The following is a 13679-nucleotide window of genomic DNA, read 5'->3' on the forward strand; positions in this document are numbered from 1 at the left end:
TAACTCGGGCATATCATCCTGGGTAAGTTGGGAAGCAATACCAAGATTAACCCATAATTGACGGGTAGCATTCATAGAGGCCGGGGCCTCGCTGCCGGGGGCTTATATCGTTGCCCGAGCATGCGCGACCACTCATGCCAAATACCAGCATCCCATGCCGTTTCTTCGTAATACTAGGAAGATATGTTTTATTTTCAATTTTCATTAATTTTTAGTCTCTACTTGCCAAACTTCCTGATAAATCGAGACTGAAGGGTATTTTTGTTGTTATATAGACTCCATAGTTGATCATTATTCGGTCTATAGTCTGAATAAAATAAGCAGTGTGTGGCATCATGGAGTTGAAATTGTCAGTTTGTTGCATTTTTTTTGTTTGTTGCATGGTAAAAATGAGAAAGTGTTAGAACCGACTTAACCACACTTTCACTGGCAAAAAAATAATCTTTTTCCGTGATTGTAACAAAAAAAAAAAAAAAAAACTCATGGTATGTCCATGCATACTCTATGGCATGTGCGTACGTGCCCCCAGCAGATGGTCCCGACATGTCATGGCATGTACGTACATGCCACCCGTCGGCAATGGGTTAATGTTTAAAAGCAACCAGGATTTTTTTTTTTTTTTAGTAATGAAGACCTAGTCTATAATGATGGCAGTTTTCCATATATCTTGTTATATCACTGAATTTCCAAATCAACTGTAGACATGCCTAGTATAGGAAAGTGCAATTGCAACCAAAATGGAAAGATGGAAGGCCAGGAGTTACTCAGGAAACTGGGCTTCATTTGTAAAATTGATGGATAGGTTCACAATTATAAAGCGAGTTTTCTTCTTGAGTCCTTGCATAGTTCTAAAGAGAATCATACACATTTATTAGCAACTTTTATTTCCTTATTGAAATTACAAGAACACCTATATGAGTGGAACTAGGCTCAAGAACATACATAAAGTCAAATAAACTTCTGATAAAATCATCAATCTTCCTTCCACAGAAACCAAGAATACAAACTGTGGGTACATCAAAGTTTAAACAAAGCCAAATATGAAAACGAGTATCTTTTTTTACATGGAAACCAAGAACAAACTGAAAGGTTTGGCATTATAAATGGTAACAGTTTCCCATTACTGAAAAAAAGGATGCACTTTTATTTGGCATCTATTCACTATCACTAACAAATAATTAACTTTCCTTTCATTCACTTTATTGCCATTTAGGGTAACTGCCTGGAGCTTTATGGTCTTGTATTTCAAAATAAAATGGGCATGAAACATATCCAATTAAAATTGAGGATAAAAAATAAAAATGCTGTCTCAAGTTGTTTTTTTCATTTCTTTAAGAGGTACATATCAACTTATGAGTTGCTGTTAGGTCCTCGCTTCTTGCCGAAGGATGCCACAACATTGACGAAACGGCGGTTGTACTGGATCCTACGCTTGGCACGGCCGGTCTTTGACTTCCTCTTTTCTTTCTTCTCAACCTTGGGGGTCTGGCCCTTGACCTTACCGGCACGGGACAAGGATCCGTGAACCTTACCTGGGGAGGGGGAGAAACATCAAACTTTTATTCATATTCTACAAACCCCACTAGCTGCTCACAGTAACTCACAATGAACTAAATTACAGATTTCTAAGGTATATCCTTATTATTACTCTATTTTCTTGTTAGGTTACATAAAAAAAAAAAGTTACTCACCTCCCTTAAGGGCAACATTGACATCAATGGCATCAGTGTTCAGGTTAGCCAGGGGGAAGCTGTCATTCTCAAGGGGTGATCCAGCAGCATACAGCCTCACCTGAAAATTAAAATAGTAAAAATTACAAAAGAAATAAGTTTAGACACCTTCCCGTAAATAGTGAACTAAAATTAAGTAAATCAAGTTTTGCCTAAACAGATTACTACATAACTTCATATAATATAATATAAATATATATATAATATAATATAAATATATATACAATATAATATAAATATATATACAATATAATATAAATATATATATATATATATATATATATATATATATATAATATTATAGTATATATATATTATATATATATATATATATATATATATATATATAATGTTATATAATATAAATAATATATTTAAAATATTCTATATATTCATATTATATATGGCAAAAATAATTGGTATAATATTATAATTTCATATCAATACGAGTCATAATTTTTTAATCTGATAATTTTAGTAATTGGGATATAATATACTATATTATATCATATTGAAATATATTATAGAATTAATATGTTTTATATCGTGCCTAGAATACAATTATCAAATACAGTCCATGTTTTATTAAATATACGAAGTATAATTTATAATTTATATATTTAATTTTATATATGCAATATATAAATAGACTGAGGTATTTTGTTTATAATAGATCCATATTAACATTATTATTATATTCCAATATAATAAAGTGTGTGGCTATTATGTTAAATTTCAGTTTGTTATGGAAATGAGAAGTGTTAGACATTAAACCAATTACTGAAAAAATAATTATTTCGTATTTATCAGAATTATATATAATTATGAATTATAATTTCCATATAGTAGTACCAATTATGGTATATAAGAATTCACCCTGCATATTAATATTTAAAAAAATTTTTTTATTTTTAGTAATAATACTATTATAATGCAGTTTACTATATTTATTTATATATTAATTTCAATAATATAGAACATCTATATAGAAGTCAATTGACATAATAGATAAGTATAGTCAGATTTTATAGAAATGGTTATTTGTAATATTGGATAGTTAAATTATAGTTTATCTATATATAATTTATATTAAATATATATATAATAATATATATATAATAATATATACTATAATATAATATAATATATATATAATATTATAATATAATTATACTATAAATATATATATATATATATAAATATATATTAATATATATATTCATATTAATATATATACAATTATAATATATAATATATATAATTTTACTTATATATATATTATATAATAATATATATATATATCAAATATATATATAATTATATATACATTTTATATATAAATATATATAATATAAATAATATATAATAATATAATCATAAATATAATATATATATATAAATATATATATTATAATATATATAATAATATATATATATATATATATTATATTATATATATATTATATATATATTATATTATATATATTATATATATATATTATATATATTATATTATATATATTATATTATATATATTATATTATATATATTATATTATAATATTATATTATATATATTATAATATATAATATAAATATATATATATTTTATATATAAAATAAAATCCATAAAAGCCCATCACCCGTTATTATTTTGGACAAAACTGCAAACTCACCTCAGTCTCTGGGAGACCTTCAGCTTGGCAGATGAAGGAACGGACATCTCCAACGGTTTGTTGTTCGGCATTTTCCACCACATGGGTGACCTCAGAGCGCACAAAGATCTGCATCTTGATATCTAAAATAAAGAAAAATATTTTTAAATACAAACTATGAATTCTTTAATCTTGGGGGGGTTAGGGAATTAGCAACTATTACTTAAAAAAACAGCACATATGCTAACATGGTGCTTGACGACAATTTTTCTCTCATATCCATAGAGAATGTTTTTCTCCAATTAAATTTGGAGGGGAAAAAAAAAAAGTTATGATAAAAGTACTGTGCACCTTCAATATACTTGAGATTGATATGCATCCCCAACAAATCACTGAGTAAATAGAAGCCAGCAGTTTTTTTAGCCTTAGCTAATTGGAATAGTATAAATTTGGAACTTTAATTGTGAAAGGGGTAATTGCTACCAAGAGCAATGCATCCTCCAGAGAAAGTCCCAAACCCAGATATGGACATCATGCCAACTCAAAAACCTAAACTTAACCTTTCCAACCTTTTATTTATCCCCCCCTCCCCTGCACATCCCTTTATTAGCATTCTTTCTGCCACCTTAGCAAAAAAAAATTAAAAACTCTGGCTGTGAGGGTGTTGTGCACTTAGTCGCAATATCAAGCGGATGTTTGTCATTTTGCAGTAAATGAAAGACTGCATCAGCTGTACTGGTGTCAAAGACTTTCTTATCCTCTATAAGATGACAATATATATTTCCTAATGCTTTCCTTGGTGACACTAACCGTGAGGCTTCATTAACATTCATTTTGTGAATTCAGGATATTCTAGGACAAAAGCTGCAGTTATGAGTACAAAAAATTAATCTACAGAAAGGGTAACACCCCAAATAAAGGTTAAAACACAAAAAGCCTACTAAAACCAAACTTCACCTAGTGCTCTTCAGTTAAAGCTCTATTTTACCAGACAAACAGTGAAGACGCAAGGGGGTGTTGGGGGGGCAGAGAGCCCTCCAATTAACCTTTCCCTCAGGCAGTGCCCAGAGAGCATGACCAGTCACTGCAAGTTGGTGAATAAATTTTGTGAGATGGTCCAAAAACCTGTCAAGTGTCCATACTGTAAAGAATTACCAATTCTTCATCAAGATTTTCAACAAGTTTTGTTATTGTCTAAAGCATATATATGGTTATTCATAAAAATGTTCCTAGAGCTGCTTGAGTAAGGTCAAGTTTCACTGATATCACCGATATGATTTCTCTTGAGATGACAAATTTAATGAATTAATAAGTATTCTTTATAATTTCCAGGGGGGGGGGGGGGGATAAAGAAAAAGAAAGATGAAGTGACTCCAAAGTTAGCTAACTGGTAATTGTTACCGAGACCGCCGCATCGTCCAGAAACAAAGGTCCAAAATCAGATTTTTTATCTTTCCTTTACCCAATGATCTTGGGGGGGATGTGTAGCAAACTGGGGGTTAAAGAGGGGGGATAACGGATTTTGCTAATTTTTGGAAAAAACTACGGGAATAAGATATCGTTCAGGGAAGGAGGGGGGGGGGGGGACTAGGGGTTTTCACATAATCCACATCCCCCGTGGTAATTGTACAGTGCATCCTAACCCTGTGGGATTTATACAGTACGATCTATATAATCCCTAGCCAGGGGGGCTCTGTTCTCTGTATGTGTCTAGCCAGACAGCTATACCCCTGGACTCCCAGGGTAAAACTACATACCTTTATATAGTGAAACACAAAGTAAACAAAGATTAGAAACCACCAAGGAATTTTGACCAAACACGTGAAAAGTTGTTTCGCTATATAAAGTTGTGGGGGTTTTACCTTGTGGATCCAGAGGGCGTAGCCCCCTGGCTAGGGATTATATAGATCGTAGTGTATAAATCCCACAGGGTTATGGTTAGGTTAGGATGCAATGTACAATTACCACAGGGGATTATGTGAAAGCCCGTAGAATTTTACCCAAGGATGGGTTTTATTCCTGTAGAGTTTTCGAAAATTGCTGCATCGGTCCATAAACTTTCAAAGATGGCAGGGACATCAGTAGAGTTTTATTAGACGATTTTAATCTTTTTTTTTGCTTGTTTACTTCGTCCACCAGAAAAAGTTTGGTATGGGTCCAGTTCCATCCAGCCTTTTATATAGAAAATAATATATGCAAACGATAGAGCAAATAAATCTAAGAAACTTTTCTATGTAATTCCGTCGCAACTCAAAAATAACGAAGTTACTAGACACGGAAGTGTCTGAGAGCAAGAAATGAAAAACTCAATATTTTAAAAATTGACATCCAATATCCTTTCCTACTTTGTCAACAAAACAATGATGCCGCTTTATTTTGTAAAGTTTATCGCAATATTTCTAGTTTCGTTCGTAGAAACTAGTCCACATCAACTTACATGAAGGACATTTTATTTCTCCCCAAAAGGATGACATTACATGAGTATTACTATGATAATATTGAATATTTACAGAAACCAATACAAATCTTACTCTGCGCAAATCGATGTGTCTGCCTCATATTACGGGTAAGAGGGGCCTGAAGAATTGCGCGGTAAATTTGAAATCCAGTATGTTGGCGTACCAAGTACGCGCGAAACATTTTGAAATGAAATAGTACAGCGCAAGCGAGTGACAATGTCATGAGAGCCAATAGTATTACATAAAATGTTTAACCAATCACATGGCACCACCTGCGTGATAGATATGTAGTGGTGAAGTAAAACCATTGTAATAACTTTACCAAAATGGAGGACGCAAGGTGCAATCCTCACTATTATAAAATTATTTCGGAATATTTTGGGCAAAATGAAAAATCAGTTTCATTTCTTAGGGAACACGGTGTTTGGCCTAGGTCGGTGAGTTGCCCACATTGTAATTTACCTTGCAAATATCGTCAAGATCGACACGTGTGGTATTGTGGCCGATGGAAAAAGATTGCAAAGACAAAATGGTGCAAAAGTTGCTTTTTCTAGACCAGCGATTACACAGGCACGTTCCTGCAGGGGACACATTTGGAACCATTTAAAGCCATTTTGTTTGTTAATCATTGGCTTCAGAAGCACTGGGATCATGAAACTCATTAAATGCATTGGCATGTCAAAAATAAGTAGCGTAGATTGGAGGAGCTTTTGTTCAGAAGTAACCCAAAATTGGTTACAAAATCAAAATTCTATAGGAGGTGCCGGTGTAATCGTCGAGATCAACGAAACGCTGCTCGTGCGCCAGAAGTACAGCAGAGGGAGGCAACTTAGTCAAGTGTGGGTTTTTGGGGGTATTGAGCGCGATTCTAAAAAGAAATTTGTGGTGCTGTTGGTAAGCAGCGATAGGAGTGCAGACATGCTCATACCCCTAATCAAACAATTCATTTTACCGGGGAGTGTAATTTGTAGTGATGGGTGGGCTGCCTACCATAATTTAAAACATGGGTACGAGCACCTTGTAATTAATCATTCAGATTTAAAAGAATATATAAAGCATCCGGGTATGCGAGCAGATTATTTGCAGCAGTACATATCTCGCTACCTATTTATAAAATCCCCTGAAACCCCTATTCATAATTTTTTTACCGAGGCGGCACAGCTCTACCCGCCCCAAGGTGGGAGAGCGAGAGAGGGTCCCCTGCCTCGCCCTATACCAATGGAGCAAGGTAGCTCTTCTGAGAGTGAATAATCAGGTAAGAGTAGGAAAAATCTGTATCGCCGGCAGTTTAAACTATAATTTTACAGGATTTACCAGAAGTCAATATTGTGGAAACCTATATAAATTATATCCGTTTACACGAATATGGATATCTGAACCTGTTTTACTATGAAAAATGGGGACTAGTTGGTAAATTAGTGGATTAAACTTCACAAGCAAGCACAAATGCTAGGCAATGAAAACTTCAATGACTTCAGTTTTCTGACCAATCAAAATTCGATTTTACGGAAATCCTTCCCTCGCCCGGGAAAAACGTTCAGTGTGTGTCCGTCCGCTGTGAAAGTAAGTGTTCGTGTGAAAAAATATTATATTGAAAGCCGGCTAAGTTTTACAAATCACACAATACATCTTCCCATGGAAATACTACCTCGTCGAGGTCGACGTATTATGGTGATGCATAAGAAGATTTGTACAATTAACTATGAAATAACAAAAAATTTACCAAAACTTTGGCTCGGGTACACGTGACCCTCTGTAATGAATTAATATGCTGCTGTTGCAGATGTACCTGTGTTGTGCACAACTATTTGCTAGGCTCTAAGATGGCAGTGTTTATGTCCCTCTATCTCTGTGTATCAGTCTCAGTAACAAGCCACACTTCCATTTATATCATTTGCAATGAAAATAGTTACTGAGAGCGATGCACAGAGACCAAAGGAAGTGGACACTCACTCATCTAAGCACATTCTGGCCTCACATTTACTGAGAAATGTGAAATATCTGCTGCAAGTCACCACTCAGACTAAGTCTGAAACACCCGCACTGCCACAGTGCTTAATGCTGCTCTGCAAATCTATTCCCTTCACACTGAAAACATGTCATTTTCTGTAACAGAACTTGACAGGACACGAAGAGCAAATAAAAGAAACACGAGGGTAGGAAAGGCAAGTATTTTGGGGCTCACATGATGCCTAGTTATGGGTTGTCTCTCAGCAACAAATACCAGGGAAAATAAGAGATGAAGGGATATTGCAGCATTGATCATTGAGAGGAGGAATTGCAAGACTGGATGACAACCAAAAAAAGAAAATTTATCAACATCTGAAATTCTCATCAATTCCGCCTGATACAATATTCCCTCAATCTCTCAGAAATCGGCAAATACTCCGGACCGCAACACGTACACGAACAAAGGCGGCGCAGCTCAAGCCGCCGCCAAGGCAAGAGAAACCTCGAGAGAAAAACCCGAAGCCTCGAGGCCTGGCGAAGGAAAAGCTCCAGCAGGATTTCTCGCCTTTTTTCTCCACCACTTGCCACCACCAGAACACCAGGCGCCCCAACACCACTTGAAGTCCGAACTGACCACCGACTCGGGGAAAGGAAATCGGAAAAACGAAAAACAAAAAAAATTCCCAAACAATAACAACACGTTGAGTCGCGCACCATGAGGAAGCCCCGCCAGCATTATCCCTTCATTTAGGCCACGAACCACCTCTCCCCCGCGCCTGAGCTGGCTCCCGGGGCCGCCTCCACCCCGCCGCCGAAGGACCCGGGCGGAGTCGAGGGAATCCCGCGGGCGAGGCGGCCGGGGAGGGCGAAAGGGGGCCGCTCCTCCTACTTACGCGGATGACGGCTCCGAAAGGGATGTTTTGGGCCGAGAGCACGAGCGACGTGGACGTGGCCGATGGTTCCTTCTCGCCAAGGGCAAAATGCGGCGCGGAAAAATTACTTACTTGCGTTCCGGGGTTGCGAATGTTTCGGGTAGGTTTAGTTTGTTATTATTTTATATATCTTTATGGTTTTGCTATTTTTTAAAGCGAGTTATGAGATTTGGTTACGTGGGTGATGGTTCTGTTGTAGAACATTCGGTTTGGAATTCTACTCTTTTGTGGGGCATTTCGATTGTAAATAATATATTGAGAAGTTTTTAGACGGTTGAGTATCGTGGTTCACAGCATTTGTGTGATATGAAAGGATATTAATTGTTTGTGGAGTTGTTACAGAAAACGCTTTTCTTTTAGAGGATAACTAATTTATATATATTTAATATTCATTCGTATAAAATATACAATATTTTCGCGGTACTTACATACAAAAAAATAAATAGACCTCATTGCTGAGGCTGTCAAGCAGTGAGATATTTTGGAAGAAATTTCACAAACACTTTCACGATAATATTTGTCGCCGACATCCAGTGACGTCACGTGGGGACACCTTTTTTTTCTTCTTTTTACTTTATTTCGGGTCAATATCGTGGGAGGTTGTCTGTGTACCATTACCGCAAGTTTTCTAATCCTATTTACCGTCTTATATCTTATGTGTATTTTTTCTTAGAATTAATACTTTACTGTAGGGAAAATCGATTACACAACCTTATCCAACGCGGAGTAAATGGTGCGAGAAATTCATAGCATTGTGTAATTCAATTCTTTCTTCTTTCTTCTCTTATTTCAGAGTCTTCACTCACACACAAAAGATACGAACTCTAATAATACACTTAATACAGTTACATAAATAAATGAATAGGCTAATCACCCATGCACACACAAACGTACATGCATATTCTCAGACAAATGGATATACATAGAAAAAAAACAAAAACAGACATAGATATATATTCACAAATACATATGCATATTCACAAACTCTTACTTACACATGTAAGACATATATATGCACATACAAAAAAACACAGATATACATTCGCAAACACATACGAATATATTCACACACACACACACACACACACACACACACACACACACACACACACACACACACACACACACACACACACACTCACACACAAATACACACACAAATACACACACACACAAACACACACACACACACACACACAAATACACACACACACACACACACACACATATGCATACACACTAACACTATCACTATCGCATGAAAATTATCTTTATCTCTGTGTTAAGCTGTTGGAATGTTGGTTGGGAAGGATTTCAAATCAGCATTTTTTTCTGCTGTTTATTTACCTTCATTTCCTTTAAAAAAAGTTGGGCGCTTAATTTACTAAACCAATTTTCTGTTCATCAAAAATTAACGCTATTTTGGCCAACAAGACAACAATGATTCCTAAAAATACATCTAAATGACTTCCCTTTATAAAGAAAAAAGAAGAAAAAAGAGAGATATTGTTAACGTGACATTTTAGCGATAGACGGATCTTGTAAATCTGATTTTTTTCCTGTAAACTGAGTTTTCGTTTCACAAGTGTTGTTGCAACAAGATATAACAGCAATTTGATATCATAGCCGATAAGTTTCACATGACAGACAAAAATTGAGACAAAGATAAGATAACACCAAAGAAATGATAAAGATAAAAAAGATAAATATAACATAAAAAAAGTTCAAAGTCTTAAATATCCTATATTAGGAAGGTCTCTGCAGTGCCCGCCTGAATAAGAAACTAATGTCATTTACTCAGAGAAAAGAAATACGTTTCCTGGAGACACGGCATCTAGTAACGACGAAAAGAACTGGGCAATGATCGTTAATAATGCATGTGAATTCTCACTTCAATCAAGGGCATAAAAAGAAGAAAATTCTCGATTAACTGATTCCAACAGAATGTAGCTTCCGTCATCACTTTCTCTCGCCATTCTTATTTATCTATCTTACCGATTTTCACCTCATCCTGTTATCAATACATTCGTCCAAATAATTTCGTGGCGTGAAATGTCGCCGTGCCAATGTGCTCTCGAGACATTTTTTAACACTATTCCATTAGTAAGAGTCACACACACACACACACACACACACACACACACACACACACACACACACACACACACACACACACACACACACACACACACACACACACACACACACACACACACACACACACAAACGCGCGCGCGCTACCAGGAAGTCTTGTCTCCTTTATTAAAAAGATGAGGGAGTGACACTAATCCTAATAGGAGCAAGTTGTTGCTCCTTGGCACCATGTAAGGAGTCTGCCTGTCATATGCTACAGTGGTCTAAGTTTAGCTGCATATCACGTATTTAGCATGTGGCAGCCTGTGATGAGGAAGGAAGGGTTACAGCAATACAAAGTCCTTGCGGAAGGGGAAAGAAAACACGACATTGGAATGTCTAGTGTGGCAGGAAGGGATGAGGAATAAACAGGTAAAGCAATGAACACGTGTGTATCCATACAATTGTGTGTGTGTGTGTGTGTGTGTGTGTGTGTGTGTGTGTGTGTGTGTGTGTGTGTGTGTGTGTGTGTGTGTGTGTGTGTGTGTGTTTGTGTGTGTGTGTAAGAGAGAGAGAGAGAGGGGGGGGGAGAGGAAGAGAGAGAGAGGGGGGAGGGAGAGGAAGAGAGAGAGAGGGGGAGGGAGAGAGAGGGAGGGAAAAAAAGAGGGAGAGAGAGAGAGAGAGAGAGAGAGAGAGAGAGAGAGAGAGAGAGAGAGAGAGAGAGAGAGAGAGAGAGAGAGAGAGAGAGAGAGAGAGAGAGAGAGAGAGAGAGAGATGTGAAAGTGATAAATATGTAGAATATAACAATAGACACACATAATAATATTAGCATTAATATTTCAATAATAAGACCTAGATATAGCTGGTTACTCCTAACTCCTCAGATAATTCCCATAGATCAAAATTTGGAAGATAAACACTAGGATTCTTGTTTGGCAGCTGTCAAGTCCTTCCCGATACAATGAAGCTTCAGCATCAAAGGGCAGTCGCAGTAGGATATTCTTTTAAAATGCGTAATGAAGTGTTCTTCAAACAAAAAGAAACGAAAAGGCAAGTAGATAATTACATGATTACACGCAAACAAGCACAGACAAATGCAAACATCACTTAACAGAAGCACATAAGCTAATCAGTCATAACAGGCAACTTGTGAGTGCAAACACACACACACACACACACACACACACACACACACACACACACACACACACACACATACACACATACACACACATACACACACACACACACACACACACACACACACACACACACAACAAACACACACACACACTCACACACACACACACACACACACACACACACACACACACACACACACACACACACACACACACACACACACACACACACACACACACACACACTTTTGACCAATGGAAAACCTCTGACAATACAAATCTATTCCATTTCTTTCTTTCACTCTCTCTCTCTCTTGTGCTCTCTCTCTCTCTCTCTCTCTCTCTCTCTCTCTCTCTCTCTCTCTCTCTCTCTCTCTCTCTCTCTCTCTCTCTCTCTCTCTCTCTCTCTCTCTCTTACACGTTCTTCGTCCAAAAAAAGCAAAACAAACAAAGGAAAAGGGAAAGATCCGTATTCAATAAAAGCAGTTCGCAATCAAACTCGACAGAAATACCATGCTGCAACCCCACGCCTCTCCATTGTCCTGCCCGTCACAAACCCTTCACGCATTAAGGTGTCAATAGACGTGCATAAAGGTTTTGCATGATGTAGGACTAGTGCTTGGGAGGGTGACAGGGTTAAAAAAAATATATAAAATAACGGTGGGCACAATAGGAATCACGTGATGGGCATGTGTGTGTGTGTGTGTGTGTGTGTGTGTGTGTGTGTGTGTGTGTGTGTGTGTGTGTGTGTGTGTGTGTGTGTGTGTGTGTGTGTGTGTGTGTGTAGTTAAAGGGCTTCGTTTCTGGGTGGTTGCTGGATAAACTTAGTGTTTGTTTATGTATTTATGTGTTTATTTGTTGATTGCTCTTATCGTCATTATTATTGTTATTATTATTGTTATTGTTATTGTCATTATTATTATCATTATTAGTATTACTATTGCCGTTGCTGTTGCTATTATTATTATTATTATTATTATTATTATTATTATTATTATTATTATTATTATTATTATTATTATTATTATTATTATTATCATCATCATCATCATTATTATTATTGTTCTTCTTATAATGATTATGATGAAGATAATAATAATAATAATGATAATAATAATAATAATAATAATAATAATAATAATAATAATAATAATAATAATAATTTTGAAGAGATTGTTCTGGAAACTTAAAAGGAAATATGGAGGTTGTATAACTAATAATCATTTAAAGGAGAAATATAAGAAACAAACAGCTGTTTACACGCGCGCGTTCGCTCAGTCAGATGACACAGTGGCATATAAACAAAACCTTTTTATACAGACACGCATGCATATATAGATATATGAATATACATCATAATTGTAATTATAATGATTTTGTCCACATATCCAACACTAATCTTGACATCTTGGGCTAGCTGACGAACAGTAACACGGCGATCTTCCAAAATGGCAGTCTCCACTTGACGGGTGGTGTTCTCATCAGTGGCAGACTGGGGTCGCCTTGGGATAGGGGCCGTTTGCGGAGATCACCGACCACACTTGAACTGGTGATGCCAATGTTTAACAACGTCATATGATAGGGCATCCTCCCCATAAGTTGCTTTCATTTCATCGACGGTCTCTTGTGGTGTGCGGTCATTCAAGTATAAAAACCTGTTCACTGGTCGATATTCCACTGGTTTCATTTTCACACGTTACTGCACCTTCACCGCTGAAACAGAAAACACATTATGGAAG

The 13679-nt window shown here is 36.2% G+C and overlaps 1 protein-coding gene across 5 annotated transcripts; it reads right to left on the reverse strand.

Annotated features, from left to right (window-relative positions):
* Window positions 1-1309: 1309 nt before the first annotated feature.
* Window positions 1310-9455, reverse strand: LOC119589836. Of its 5 annotated transcripts, none has more exons than XM_037938425.1 (4): window positions 9437-9455; window positions 3406-3527; window positions 1692-1791; window positions 1310-1532 (listed from the first exon to the last, which is right to left on the reverse strand). In XM_037938425.1, exons 2-4 carry the CDS (start codon window positions 3517-3519, stop codon window positions 1351-1353), a joined length of 396 nt encoding a protein of 131 aa, XP_037794353.1. In that variant the 5' UTR covers window positions 3520-3527; window positions 9437-9455; the 3' UTR covers window positions 1310-1350. The 5 variants fall into 5 exon arrangements, with proteins under 5 accessions (XP_037794353.1, XP_037794351.1, XP_037794350.1 ...); XM_037938423.1 differs by lacking the exon at window positions 9437-9455 and adding an exon at window positions 8687-8814; XM_037938422.1 differs by lacking the exon at window positions 9437-9455 and adding an exon at window positions 8508-8544.
* Window positions 9456-13679: the final 4224 nt, after the last annotated feature.

Source organism: Penaeus monodon, chromosome 26 (genome assembly GCF_015228065.2).
Source record: "Penaeus monodon isolate SGIC_2016 chromosome 26, NSTDA_Pmon_1, whole genome shotgun sequence".
Classification (NCBI taxonomy): Eukaryota; Metazoa; Arthropoda; class Malacostraca; order Decapoda; family Penaeidae; genus Penaeus; species Penaeus monodon.

Coding starts and splice junctions, on each gene's coding strand:
- LOC119589836 (XM_037938422.1), bottom strand. CDS start 8,529: ATGCTGGCGGGGCTTCCTCATG. Junction 3,528..8,507: donor GCTGGCGGGGCTTCCTCATG/GTGCGCGACTCA, acceptor TCTTTATTTTAG/ATATCAAGATGCAGATCTTT. Junction 1,533..1,691: donor CAATGTTGCCCTTAAGGGAG/GTGAGTAACTTT, acceptor CCCCCTCCCCAG/GTAAGGTTCACGGATCCTTG.